This window comes from Python bivittatus, unplaced genomic scaffold (assembly GCF_059951505.1).
Source record: "Python bivittatus isolate LINGU-HERP-01145 unplaced genomic scaffold, Pbiv_v1 ctg000850_np1212, whole genome shotgun sequence".
NCBI classification, from domain to species: Eukaryota; Metazoa; Chordata; class Lepidosauria; order Squamata; family Pythonidae; genus Python; species Python bivittatus.
The window spans coordinates 44,686,759-44,701,934 of record NW_028277112.1 but is presented as its reverse complement, the minus strand read 5'-3'; the positions used below and the strand labels follow the sequence as shown (position 1 = coordinate 44,701,934).

Below are 15,176 nucleotides of genomic sequence, written 5' to 3'. Positions count from 1 at the left end.
AGTTAACCTCCTGCCTGCCATGGTAAAGGAGCTAGGTGTTGAACTGATGACTGACAATTCATTCTTAATTTTTAAATAAATAATTAACGGGACTACACTTGGTACACACATACTGTTCACATGGGATCTGCAAATACTGCAGCAAGCCACATCAGTTAAGCCTGGATTTAATTTGAAACAAAACAAATTATCCTCCTAGCTTCAGTTTATTGAAAGTCTGTTAAAATCAGTGGTCTTTGCTTTCAAGAAGTTGCCTTTAGAATTGTGATTTAAGACTCAAATGGAAAAATTAGAAGTGACAGAACTGCTTTATGAGTGCTTTAGGAATAGTGTATATATAAAGAGCCTAGATCAGTAACATCTAATGGAAATACTTTAAAGTGTCGTAGGCTGGTGCTGTGTTTGTATCCCCCAAGCTCCAAAGGCCCTGATTTCAGTTCTGAAGCACTGCAGCATCACTGATCTTATTGTCTCTGCTGCTCATTTGGTTGTTTGCTTATTTTGTATATAAAATCTAAATATTTTACTTTGGGTTTTGTTCACATTTACATTTATTGATTAGTCTAATGATCATATCGGATGAAATAAGATAAAATAATGCAGCCTATTGAGATATAAAACATATTCGGTGAAATAATCAGGTAAGATCATCCCCTTGGCAATTGACCCCATTCTGATCTAGATAGGAAGCTCTCAGTTGAATGGCTTTAGCTATAAATTTGGCAGTCTGTTACTGTCCATGTGATTGTACCTTGGAGGAAGTAATATAGTTCAGTGTTCCTCAACCTTGACCACTTGAAGATGTGTGGACCATGCTGGCTGGGGAATTCTGGGATTTGAAGTCCACACATCTTCAAGTAGCCAAGGTTGAGGAACCCTGATATAGTTTATGGACAGGGTCCTAATGGCCTATCCTGTCAGTCAGTGACTAAATGCTGTGCTTTGGCTGAAGCAATTGGGGGTCAAAGAAGACATGCTGACTAAAACTAAATTTTTAGTTGAAGTAGTTAACTTTCTTTAAACAAAAAACAAAAAAATGTAATACATTTATGTATTACTTGTTTATGTTTTTTAAAGAACATTAACTGCTTAAAAACAATATGTAATTTCAGTCAGCAATCTATCTCCAGAGCCAGGTTTCACTTTTCGAGGTCAGAAAGCTATAAGAGCGGAGTCATGTTGACAATTGGGCAAACTACCGATTGAGATGATTTGGTTCTGCAGCAATCCCATCCTTTTTCCATGTTCCCAAACCTGCTAATAATTTAGCTTATTCCCCATTACTGCACACAGTGAAAGAGACTTTATTAAATAAACAGACCAACATCTGCTTCCAGAGACAGTGCTCTATCACAGTTGTTTGTCAATCTTCATTTCTCCCCTGATGGTCTGATAAGTTTGAGATTCTTATGCCAGTCCTGTATGAATTGTAGTTTACTACTGTTTGGGAAATTCACAAGGAGTTAATGTTAAAATGGACAGTAGATGTATTTTATTACTATTTTGCCTCAATTCTGTTACCAAGAATCATTAATGAGATGGAAGGAATATAATGCTGCATGGCCTTTTATTTGAGAGAAATGAATCACATATTCATCAAATACATCAATCATTCAGCTTTTTTAAAAAGCTGCTTAATAATTTGTTACTAGAATGGATCACAATGTTCAGTACTAAAACCTGTTGCAATTCTTATCTGACATGACTGTTTAAGAAGGCATGATATTCATTTAGATTTCCATAGAAGTTTACTGAAAAATAAACCTATTGAATGTAGTGAGGCATAGTCCTAAGTAAATGTGTATAGAATTGCAGCAGAAATATAAATCAGATTATGATCAAGTTTTTTTTTTTAAAAAAAACATAGTTCTTAAGACTAGGTTCTTTTTTTTTTTTTTTACCAACCTGTCAATGTTACTTTAATTTTGTTTACAGTTATCTTTCCATTTTTATGCTTCTCTCTTTTTTTTCCCTTTTCATACCCTAAAGCTACTGAAAGAGATAGCACGAAAACGCAGAAGCATCCGTTTGGGGAGAGAAGCAGATTTAAAGCCATATATTGCAGCACGCTTTGAAGTTCTTCCTACTGAGTTCACCCTGGGGGATAAAAAACAGTATGGTGGTTTTGAGAACAAGCAGCTCCAAAACGGCCAAGAATATGTTGTCTTTATTTTAGCTGTTATGGAACATTCAGAATCAGTAAGTTGGCTGCAGGTTTGATTTTTTTTTTCCCCTAAATGTACTGTTAAAAGGCTATGTAGCTTATCTCTCTGCACAGTTCATGCTTTGATCATGTTCTATAAGGATAGTTACATACTAAGAAATGGTTGCATGTTTTGAGTGACTTAAATTACAAGAATACTCTCTATATGCATTTTAAATACCTGAACTTATTTCTTTATTTCGTCAAATTTATATGGCTGCCCATCTCACACAAGGTGACTCTAGGTGGCGTGCAACAAAACCAACCATTAAAATCGAGTATAAAAAACAATGAAAACAATTAAGTAATCAACAGAAGTAAAATCAAGATTGTAAGAGAGTTAATTAAGATGTCATACATGGTGCAACCAATGCTCGGGCTCTCTGCTGTCAGGGGATCCCCAGGCCTCATGAAAAAAAAATGTTTTGAGGGCTTTCCGAAAGGCCATAAAGGCTGGGGCTAATCTCACCACTTAGAGATGCAAATAAGCAACACGGAACAGCAAGAGGGCACAGCTCTCTGTTTCTGCCGCTATTTACCTTCTCATATTGATATGTTATCTAACCATGATGTTTGTGTGTTTATTCTAGCTATATGGTATGCCATTCACATGTACACGTATAATATGTCCCCAAATTGAAGGGGTATTATACATAGTAATGATTGAGTACACCATATGTTAAAGACATTGCCATGGAAAGTAATGATAAGTTTAAGTCATAGTATTTCCGTTTCTCAGAGTAGATGGTTGGTCTCATCATTTTACTCATTATTGTATATTTTCTGCTTTGCTTCTTGAAATCTCTGATATGTTACTGAAGCATGAATTTTACATCTTATCATTCCTTTAAAACACGGCTTTTTCCTGTCTCAAGACATGCTGTCCAGACAGTGTTGCTCTTTGCCAAGCATCTCTGGAAAACAGGAACTAATCAAGGACATGCACAACTAACTTCTTTAATTACAGTATTTTGCTACTGACCAGCAGTGAAATGTAACAGAGTTAGAAAATATTGTAACAAAAAGTAGAATTCCTGAGGTGATTTAAATAACTAATTGTACTGTCATGCAATTCATCTCTTTCATATGCCTGTTACATGCTTGAGTTATTTTAACTTTATGTAATATATTTTAAAAAATAATGAAACAGGAAGGGAAAGAGGATTGTGGGAAAGAATAGCAGCAGACATTAACATTTCAATTTACAAGTTACATGGTCTTTTTCTAATTGGTTGTTAACCTGCCATGTGTATTTACTGGGCTGGCTCTGTTGAATTTAATTAATTTTATTTAAAGGCTTATTGTAGGCTGTTTTTTTTTTCTTTCCCCAGGTGCATTGTTAATTGCAAAAAAGTCTTCCTTGTTTAATATTCTTTTACAATTGTAGTTGTGTTTGGTAATGATCATCTCAGTTATTCCTTTTCTATTTTTATCTGAAAAGTGTTGCCAAACTGAATCTGTGAGGACAAAGGGCATTACATCTAGTTCTAATTCACACAAATTATGTATGCAATAGAATATCTCTCATATTCACTACAAGATTATCAAGTAAGAATCTTCTTCCCTTCCAGACCATGTATGCGACCAGCCCATATTCTGAAACAGTTGTGTCAGTAGACCTTAATCCCCAGCCAATTACAGAAGAGGAAGAAGGCTTGATTTGGGTTGTAGGACCAGTCCTTGCAGTTGTATTTATCATCTGTATTGTTATAGCTATTCTACTGTATAAAAGGTAAGTTTACAAAATAGTTTACAAAGAAGGGTAGGCTTTAGATGTATTAATTGTGTTGAAAATATTTTGAGATTAAAAAAAAAAAAGCTTGCTTACATAAAAGTCTCCTTTTAGACATTGAATAAAATCAGAGTTTCATTCTTATCAGATGAAGGCATCACCCAGGCTAGAAGTCTCTTCTAGATTTCTGTAAAAAATCCAAACAGGAGCAATAATTTCCCAAGAGGGAATGCAACCTCATTCCCAGTATAATTTTTTCTTAGAAGCAAGAACTATATTTTGCAATTTATGCTTTCCCTTGCCTTATTTCAGTTTCATCTCTTTACCAGGTTAAACTGCTACCATCTATGCTATTTGTTCTTTTTGACATTATCATTTGTGGCTATACCAATTAGTTCCATGTTTGAGAACTGGCTGGGGGAAAAAAAATCATACTCTGAACCAGGGAAAACAACATATTCTTAAGAAAAAAAGTGAAGAATATATTTGTTTTTTATGAGAGGCAAAAAGAGATGGGAGGAGAAATATGATAGACCAGGGTTCCTCAACCTTGGCGACTTGAAGATGTGTGGAAACTCCACACATCTTCAAGTCGCCAAGGTTGAGGAACCCTGTGATAGACCATTGCTTCAGTTTCTTTAGTCTGAAGAGGTTTTTCTCACGTTTTCCTACAAGTAGAGACTGTTACATCAAATTCAGTTAAAGTGTTACTGACTACTAGATCTATTCCCTAATTGTGAAAGAGCATCTTCTGTCATGGTAACTTATTTTGCCATTGGCCAACTAACATTCAACTTTTTTCTCTCTTTTTTTTTTTCTGCCGCTTAATAATGGAGCAGTAAACCTGACAGGTGAGATAAATTTTCAAAAAACTTGCTTTCCGTTTTCTCAGAAAAGGGAAAATGAGAAAACAGTTTAAAAAGTAGCTTGTTTGAGTTTCCAAACAGAATATTTGTCAGTCTAAATGAACCCAAACAAATGTACTGTTTGGAAAGGGAGGCCAACCTGAAATTCAAGACAGTCTTCCCCCCAAAGGAATAGAAAACATATAAAAAACAATAAAGGCAACTAAAAATCCTGTTCAGTGCCCAGATACCCATCTTGTCAACTTAAAATTAAAACTGAAACCAGTCCTGGACACCTCTCTGCCCTGGTAAATATGTGCATGTAACACATTAGTACATGTTCATACATATTCATATATTTGTTTGTAAGCCTGCTAGAAGCCACACTCAAAAAAAGAGAGGGGCAAGACAAAACAACAAACAAATTTACAGGGATTGAATTAATAGCTGTTGATTAAAATTAATGGCCTGTAAAAGTAAGGTATTCCATTTATAAAATTCATTGATATCCCCTACTATATCATCCGTTCCCTCACATACACAGGCAAGTACACACACTCTTGCTTCCCTCCTTCCACCAAAAGCAGCAAAATAGAACCAGGAAAAAAAAAATAGAAATAAGGTAGATGCAGTGATAAGGGAAATGAAGAGAAAGAAGCAAGCAAAAGTACATGGAGATGAAATAAGTCAACAGGGAAGGAAGCTATGTTTAGCCTTTATAAAGGGTATTGAAATTCACTAGCTACAGAGCAAGGATGAGCCCTCTCCTCCCCCTCCAGTTGTCTGGGAACAGCTATCATATTCTCAAACGTATCCCTCAGTATCAGAAGACATTTGAACTTCCTATTCATTCACTTTTTCAAACACATCTTCAGAAAAAAGATTACCTCCCCCAATTCACAATATTTTGAAGGAAAACCTTTATCTCACTATCCATTAAATATGGCATAAGAAGTCAAGATACCTTAAATAACACTCGGCACAGAGATTCTTTTCTTTGAGCTTGCTTGTAAAAAAATGTTCAATCTTACATATTCACTTCTTTTTTTTGGTATTTTTAATGCTAGCATAAAATCAATTGCATCATCTTAAATAAAATGGCATAATTCAGAAAATGGAGCCAATAGTTGAACATGAACCAAAATTTGTTTAGTTTTTTATTTAGAACTGTTAAAGAAGAAGATTCTTTTCTTAGAAATAGTTTTAGAAAAGCCCCAAATTAAAGCTTCTAAAAGCCTTGGGATTGCAGTGATCACTGAGCTCATTCCAGAGAAGGTTAAACATGCACAAATCTCATTGAAATCAGTGCAGTTTTAACATTTAATGGTAGTCAGATTGTTCTTAATTTTACAGTATTCAGGCAAGTTTCATTTTTTTATTGTCCTAGCTTCACCATGCGAATTTAAATACATATAATGTGTTTTGTAACAGATTATTCTGTTAACATAATTGCATAGTTCTTATTGATTCTACAGAATTTGATGTCTCTGTTGATCTTTTAATATCCTTAGCTGTACAGGTAGTCCCAGGTTAAGAATGAGTTCTATTCCCAAGGTCTGTCCTTAAGTCAAATTTGTACATAAGCCAGAACAATATTATTGTATAATACTGTATAGGTCGTATTGTGTAATTAACTTGAATCATTGTGTATTTAATTTGAATCATTGTATATTTAACTCAAATTTTGCTACAGTAGCCTCCATTCTTGACTATGAGTCATGCTTAAACCGGGCATTCTTAACTCAAAGACTACCTGCTTAGCAAAAAATATATTAGAACAAATATATTTCTGGGTTTCTAGTGTTGCTTTGGCAAGAAGGGCAGTCCTATAAAAATAAATAAAGTCTTGATTAATCATATTAATGATTGTATTCACTTTGTCTATGTAGGAAAAGGGCAGACACAGACTCTAGAAAGAACAGTATCCCCAACAGTAAAGAAATTCCTTCACATCATCCCACAGATCCAGTAGAGCTACGACGCCTTAATTTTCAAACTCCAGGTAACTTGCAAATGCTCTATTTTAATTTTGTAAACAAAATATCACCATAAGTAATTTTGGTGTTCTATAGTTTAGGAGTAAAATACTGTATGAAAAAAAAAATACCTTTGAATATGTTGCTTCTGTTGATTATTGAAAATTCAATTTTAAACATTTCTCTACTTCAAATTGTGCTTCTTTCCTGTTGGGCTCATGCTAGTGAGTTGCACCAAATTAATCATATTTCTCCTTTAATTAATGTTATTTTTAGAAGCCCATAGTTATGAGATAGGCTGGTGGGATATTTAACAGTGTTCATAAATTCAGGATAATCATGTCCTTCCTCCCTCAAATGTTCCATGTACAGTCTTAATTAGAATCTCATCTTGATGAGGATTTGAAATTCTTAAACATGTACAACATCAGAAGGAAGGGAAAAAAGCCAGAGGTAATAGGAAAAACTATTGAAAAGGCTCAAGAGAAAAAGGAAGTGGTTAGTTAAGAAATAAACTATGTTATACCTGCATTGCCCTTCATACTGTGTAGAAATAGCTTTCTGAGTACATCTTGTAAATTATGCTTTCTGTACTGAATTAGTAGCATTGAATATATATTGGGTATACATAATGTTAAAGGCTATATTGCTTCTCTTATGCCCAGTTCTCTGTTGGAAATCCATTTACTCATGCATGCTTATCACTTCATTATTTGCCTGTATGTAAACTACCATCATAGATCAAATCCTACAGGCATGGCTTTTATGTTATATTAAGTTAACCAAACAGTACACACACAAAAGAGGTTTGAGATCAACTGCCTGACCCATGCAGCTCAGTAATGCTGCATGCAGCATGTACTCTGGATTAAATAATCCAGAATGCACTTTATCTGCTGCACAATGAAAGTCCTGAGTTTAACCTAAAATATGCTTCCTGAGAATTAGGATGATCTGTCTTCTCAGTTTCTCAAATTTAGTTTGACTCTTTAACACCTTTTACTTTTAAGAATATAAAAAGAGTAATGAAAACATGATAAATGAAAAAAGGTAATGTAAAAGGAAAGTAGCCAAAATTGCAACAGATTATTTGATGAAAAGCATTGCACGCATCTGAAGAGCTGTCAGAGGAGGTTGGAATTACTGCAGCTCTGAGTTTAGTGATTATTTCTGCAGTTTTCTATATTTTATCTTACTTTACTTCCCTATAATAATTTTCAAGATGGCAGGAAATTAACATAATTTGAGATTTTTAAAATCTCAACACGCTTTGAGACTTTCTGATGGGAAGTAATATACAAATGTTTTGAATGAGTAAATCAACACAATGCCTTCTCCTCAGTCTTCCTCCATACAGCATCACTGTGTATTTAACATGTTGAATTGGAAATCACTTTTCAGTCATTTAGAAACTTACTTAACCAACATATGAAAAGGGAAAAGGAGAATGAAGTCAATAAGTTCTCCTCTGTTCTTCATTTTCACAATAAGCTTGTTAAGTGTAAAGGTTTCTCTGTCCATGATGTCAGTAGGGAAAAGATCTAATGTGCTTCTTCATTCTCTCACTCTTCAGAAGTCAAATTGTCAAATGAGTTCCTCATTCTCTTCCTTGAGAGGAAGCCTCTCAAAATTTTGGAACATTCTGTGAATTGAAGCTTTTTCATTATTGGAGGAGCAAATCTGGAATTAACCTATTATAACTGAAAATCACAGAAATCAGTTCAAAAAGAAATAATGCAAAAGTTAATGCAGGTGCTAGGAGAAGTAACCACAATGTTTTAATACTCTTACATTTGCAGCACCGAAACTGTAATTTTATAAAAAAAATTCAAAAAACAGAAAAGAACCAAAAGCAAGGCTCATTTGTAAAATATTAAGACAAGTTCATTAATTAGTAACCTATTCTTCCTAATCCTATTCTTCCTATTAATTAGTAACCTATTCTTAAATCCATGTCAAATCAACACATGAGTAGTAGGATTGAGATTGTACATATTGTTCCTGTCATCTCTTGAAAGTTGTCTGGCCTAGACTAGATGCATACAAAAAGCCTGATTCAAATGTAAGCTATGTCAGGGGAATGTAATTCTTGCCATCTTCCTCCTGTATTTTCTTATCCCAAAGCCTTTATGTTGCTTGATCACATGTGAGGTGTGATGATTCCACCATTTCTCTTACCTTTCTTTGTTTCTTCCAGGCATATTCATATGCAAATTCACTTGTATACAAGCAGATACCAAAAGATATAAAATGGGGTACATACATGGCAGATTTCTCACATCCTACAAATCACTCTATGTAATTGGAGAACTGACACATGCCCACCCTTCTCTCTTACTATGGGGAAAGACATGATGAACACTTTCTCTGGTGCCAGATTTCCAGTATCATGGAGTTGATCTGTGGGATCAGCTAAAGAGTTAGTTAAAGAGTTACTCCACCCATTTCTCTCTCTCGTTAAAAAAAAAAAAAAGTCCCCCAACTGTCAAAAGAGCAGTGCTGAACAAAACCAGAGGGAGCAGCCAATGCTGCTCTGACATAGGAGCCTAACAGGCAGGGCCATTTTTTACCCAGGTCTGGTGGTCTTTCAAGAGATGAAACTTCTAGACACATGTATATAAGCAGCCTAGATAATACCTGACTTGTGCATTGCAAAGCAACTGGTCAGGCATTAAGCAGGCAGATGTCTCTATGGAAGCCAGATGTTCTCACTCTCTTGTTGCTGCCAAAACTAAAGTAGCCATTGAAGGAGCTCCCCAGCAACCTGAACGGAAGGGAGCACCCTTGCAGCAGCCAAAAGTGGCCAATAAGAGCTGGGTAGAACCCAGCCACTGCCTGTATCAGACCCTGGGCTATGCACAAAGCATTGCTGATTGTTCATTCAACATAAAGAGAGAAAGTTGAAGGTGAAATGGGCCGGGGAAGAGTTTAAGGCAATATCATGAGGATATGTTTTCTGAAAATAATTAATAAGGTGCTTTATCCCAAGAGATGGTATAAAGTCATCTTCAGTGAATCTGTTCTTAAGGTGTATATGCTTTCTTAGGTTTGTTCCCCATGGGAAGCTGAGCAAATGTGAATATTTAGCATCTTTAATTCTTGGGATGAATGGGAAAAATGTTGCTACTGCTCACATGCTCTTGTTTGCATACAGCATAGCTTCTTCATGTGCATTATAAAATCACCACTTTCTTCAGAAACATGCACCACACAAGAATAGATGTAACTAGTATACTAGAAATACAGCAGCTGAAGAGTGCTGTATCTCTAGTAAACCTGAGCAAAAGGGATACTTGACAATGAAATCTGATATATGCATGTTTTTGCTGTTGTTTGGCTTGAACCAGGGCTACATAATTTCCATCTCTGGGTTGTTTGATTTCTTTTTTCCCCCATCTCTCTTTTAATATAATCGGGCAGTATGGAGGGAAAAAAACATTGGCATATGCTGTTCCACCCATATCTGTTAATAAAAATGCTCTTAGGATACATTAAGTCATGCAAATATGCATCAACAGTGGATGCTTTCCAGATTCATAAAATAACCCATCTGTATTCTATAGTATTAAGTTAAAATGGACTCTTGATATGCAGAAGCCCATTACCAGCTGAAATTTCTTGACTGTGTTGAGGACAGTACTTGGCCTTCAGATGCAGTTGTAGCAAAAAAGCAAATTCATTGTCAAACTAAATAAATATAAATTATATTCATCTGTATGTGATATGTTTTAGAATGTATAAGTGATAAATAAACAGTGGGGAATGATAGAGGGAGGGAGGGAGGAAGGAAGGAAGGAAGGAAGGAAGGAAGGAAGGAAGGAAGGAAGGAAGGAAGGAAGGAAGGAAGGAAGGAAGGAAGGAAGGATCAACCCCCACACACACTCACACTACCTTTCTAAATGTAAAACTTTATGGAAAGGCTTTCATTTTATATTACTCATACACATAAGAATGCTACCCTGCAATAATAATCAGATGGTTGATTCTAGAAGTGGTTGAATTTTCTGCTTAAATAAACCCATCCCTTCTGCTTAAACAAGCAAACAAGTCAAAGATGGTATACCACATTTTGATAAGGCTCAGATGTCTCACTGCAGAAGGATGATGCCATATATAAATAGCAGAATGTGGAAGGAATTCTTGTCCTGAGTGTTTTTATCAATATGGATCTAATAAAAACAGCAAAAGTCATGGAAGAAAAGAACTTGATTAGTTAACATTCTTAGTCTGCAACTGTACTTATCTTTACTAAAGAGTGAGCACCATTGAAGATTTTGTTACTTCTGTATAAGCCTGCATTAGAGCCCTCTATTATTTCATGGAACGATCTCTCAGTTTTCAATAATATTAAACTTCCTAGCCAATTGAGTATTGAGATCCAGTTCTGCAATGAGATGGTCCACTAATACAGCCATCTGGTTCTATATATGAATAAGTTAGGATAATCTGACATTTCTGTCTCTTTCTCCCAGTTCTGAATGTCCACGTAACATTGTGCATGCAGAATAGTACCTTGGTCTTTGTAAAAACTGACTTAATATGATGGTATACTGCTGTTACTAATTTCTTTCCCATTTCCAATTGGCTTTACTTTTTACAGCTTTGAGCAGTAATTCAGTCCCCTACGCCTCCCTGATTGGCTCTGTGTCCTCCCTCTCTAGCCAAACTACCACTCAATCCTTATATGATAATAACTCTCTCCCACGATTCGCTCGAAAAGGTTTAAACATCTTTGTCTATTATTTTCTCTGTTCACTGTTTTAGATGTTCCATTATTCAACTTCCATTTCTGAATAAACCTAGCATTTTCTTGTGCCTTTTTTCCTTTTATATTGTGTCACTGGGATGCTCGATCTGGATTAAAAATGTGATGGCTATTTCTAAAAAAAAAAAAAAATCACCCAGGTTAAATGTTCCATATGAAGATATGAGAGATACTAAAACATCTCCCATATCAATAAAAATATTGTTGCTTTCCGTTCTGAAAGTAGTTTCCATAATGTGTGGGCACTTCAGTATAAATATGCTTACCAAACAATCAAAAGAGCTGTTATGTATCTAATTAGTTCTGCCACATCATATTATCTTTCATAATGTTATCTTCAGTGCCACCAGCAGGATTTAAATCACATGCTGGTGATGGTCCTTCCTCCACTAAGCCAGGAGTTCTGTAACCTTAGTAATAATATAGCAAATGTAATTTATTGAATAATATTTATATTATAATTTCCTAATCATGTCACGTAAAGCTGTGCAGCATCATTGCAAACTGGATTTGGTAGAGTACATCTTTCAAAGCTGCAGTGGTGAGACAGCCTGACCTGTGGAAAATGTGGCTTCCAGTTTGAGCCCCCCACTCCTCCCTTCAGTTGTCATTTTTCTTTTGTTTACACATAATGTCCATACATCCTGGGGTTTGCTAGTTTAAAAAATCTAGCCAATTATATGTCTCCCTACAGCAAGCTATTTTATCTAGGCAAGGATACTTCATGGGAAATACATTGAATGGGTGTAAAATCATCCACATGGGTAGTTGAAAAAATATATACTCAGAAAGAGTGGACTTGTTAACATCTTTAGCTGGCAGATCATGCTAGTTGACCCCATTTTGCCTCTTCTGCCCTGTCTCCAATTTTCCCTGTTGCTTTTCTATCCCATCTCATTCCATTCCATTCCATTCCATCCCTTCCCTTCCCTTCCCTTCCCTTCCCTTCCCTTCCCTTCCCTTCCCTTCCCTTCCCTTCCCTTCCCTTCCCTTCCCTTCCCTTCCTTAACTCTTCTCAATGTTCACTATTTTTCCATCCGTAGACAAAGATGTTTACACCTGAAGTAGATTGTAGGTAATCTCTGGGGGTTGATAAAGGGATGGGGTTGAGACTTTTTCTCTGAGAAAGTAGGGTAAACTGCATGTTTGTGTTTCACAAAACTGATTCTGTACAACCCCTGCCACTACAATCTGCTACTAGTGAAAACATTTTTGAAGCTTTAAATGTCTGATGTATAATCTTGTCTTTATTGACTGTTGTCTGTAAGCAGCAATGCATGTTTACTCTGGCAATCCATAGCTGCATGTGAATGTCCTAAACTTTTTGTAACATATTTTGAAAAATCATTAGATTATTCTTTGTCTTAATCAACTTCTCCAATTCTTGAAACACAGTAATTACTTTCTTAAGAACCAAAATATTCATTTATTTCATTTCATCCAATTTTATAATTATACATGAGATTTTTTTTTCTTCCCCTTTTTTTATTTTTGTAATTTCTTTTTGCAGGACCAAGTTTCTCTGGTTACCCTGGTAACCTACATTCTTCAAGTTAGTTTTCCTCATAAGTTATTTTCTCTCAACTATTCTAACTCTTTAGGCTTCTTTGATTGGTTTCTCCCTGCCCTCAATTCACCTTCTGTTCACCTAAGTCCAACACCATTTCCATTTCACACAGTTCAAGACAAGGGTTATATATGGCATTAAGAGTCATTACTCAAACAGAAATGAACATCAGGCCTAACTATCTCATTCCTCCCACTTAGCTAACTTCATTAAGTCTTGGCATAACATATGTGTGTGTAAATATATATATATATATATATATATATATATATATATATATATTCATTCTAACACTAGAGAATGGTTGTTTGGGGAAATTGCTTGGTATTTTTTTTATTATTATTATTTTGTTAGTAATTTTGGCTTCAAAGCTCATCTCTCCAAAGCATGTCTTGCTTTGAGTGACTAAACTATATGCCTGCTTCTGTCACCTTAAAACATCTTTACTATTTACACATTTTATAGCCATTTTAATTGCTATATTTTTAAGTTTGGATATTAGTTCTTGTCTTTCATTATTTTTCAATTCCATATTTTTTCTACTTCAACAGGTATGGCTAGCCATCCACCAATACCTATTTTGGAACTTGCGGATCACATTGAAAGGCTGAAGGCAAACGACAACTTGAAATTTTCCCAAGAATATGAGGTAATGACCCCCAGGTTTCTCACAGGCTGATTCATTGATAATTTAGAATGGCAATATTAATTTTATCTGTCATCTGTGTAGCTTAATTTATGACTTCATAGGAACTTAAGTAATTAATTCAGAATTGGGTTGGTTCACAGAGCAAATGTTGCCTATGCTAAGGATTTGGTTCAATGTAGTTAAGTAGTACTGTATCAAGCTATTATTACCTCATCCTTCATTAATTCATGAGTTACAAGTTTTAATGGTATCATCATGGGAAGCTTTTAATATCATGGGAAGCTTTTAATATCCCATGGATATCACGGGAAGCTTTTAATATCCCATGGATTACCATGGGAAGCTTTTAATATCATGGGAAGCTTTTAATATCCCATGGATTACCACTCCCAGGATGCACGCTAACACAGAGAGATCATTCTCAGTAAGATGTGGCTGAAGACAACTGGGCCACATTCATTATTTATCATAAATTATTGCTGGTTCCAGAAAAGAACAAATGTAGGGAGAGCATGCAGAATTCTTATGGAATTTTTTCCAACCCCTTAATAGCAGCTCCACTCTGGGTCATGTGATGAGGAGGGTGGAGCTTCAGAACTGAGTGGTCAGCAGTCTTCCAAGCTGCTGCCGAATGCCTCTCCCAGAGGAAGACATTAGAGGATTTTTTTTCCCCTCCAGATTATTTTCCTCTGTAGCCCCCAACTAGACTCATCCCACATTCAAACTCTATTTCTTTTGCTGGCTTATTCCTACCACAATGAAATTTGGTTCCATTCTCTTCTTCCTGCTGATGGACAGACATAATTCTAAGGCCCTTTACATAATTTTATTTCTAACATTCCATTGGGTTAAAAAGAAAAAACCTAAAAGTTCAAAGAAAATTCTGCTATAGTATGTATAGCTGATGTTGCAGGTAACGATGGATTAAATATTCTTCACTAAATCATCCATGCTGTGATTTATATCTGATAATTGTGTCAGGTGAGTAATTAGCCAGAGAGGACTTGGCTTTAAAAGGTCCATATCTTCCCTTGTAACATGAGTTATCTGCTAGGAGGAGAAAGAGTTGCCTGTAACAGACCAGGATTTGAGCATCAGAGAATTCCACAAGTTAGTACAAAGGTCAAGCTTACAGCCCAAATGGAGAGCTAGGAGTAGGTGGAACACAGTTGTTGGAAACAACTCCATTTGCTTGGAGGGCAGGGGCTTGGAGGTTGCTCTAATATAGCCCCAGATGCTTGAGGTTGATTAAGGGCATTGTGTCTCTCTTCTCAAGGAGATGTGCTGATCACCTTTGCTGAGCCCTTGGTAGCTGCCAGCATGTTCTTGGGTGATCCTCCAGAATCTGCCCCCTCACTACCTGAACTAAGTCTTATTTGCTCAGACTCATGTCTCTTGAAGCTGCCACAGGGTGATGGTATGTCAGATCTGCCCCTTTA

At 35.8% G+C, this 15,176-nt stretch overlaps 1 protein-coding gene across 12 annotated transcripts in view; it reads left to right on the top strand.

Moving 5' to 3' along the window:
- Positions 1-15,176, top strand: part of PTPRD (protein tyrosine phosphatase receptor type D) — a 428,647-nt gene that overhangs the window by 307,328 nt on the left and 106,143 nt on the right. For 7 of the 12 annotated variants that reach the window (XM_088130356.1, XM_088130355.1, XM_088130354.1 and 4 more), the window contains 5 exons: positions 1,990-2,199; positions 3,775-3,935; positions 6,670-6,782; positions 13,032-13,073; positions 13,640-13,737. In XM_088130356.1, the coding sequence (XP_087986482.1) occupies positions 1,990-2,199; positions 3,775-3,935; positions 6,670-6,782; positions 13,032-13,073; positions 13,640-13,737 (624 nt within the window). The remainder of the gene's footprint in view (positions 1-1,989; positions 2,200-3,774; positions 3,936-6,669; positions 6,783-13,031; positions 13,074-13,639; positions 13,738-15,176) is intronic. The other 5 variants (XM_088130360.1, XM_088130358.1, XM_088130357.1 and 2 more) reach the window with 1 other exon arrangement.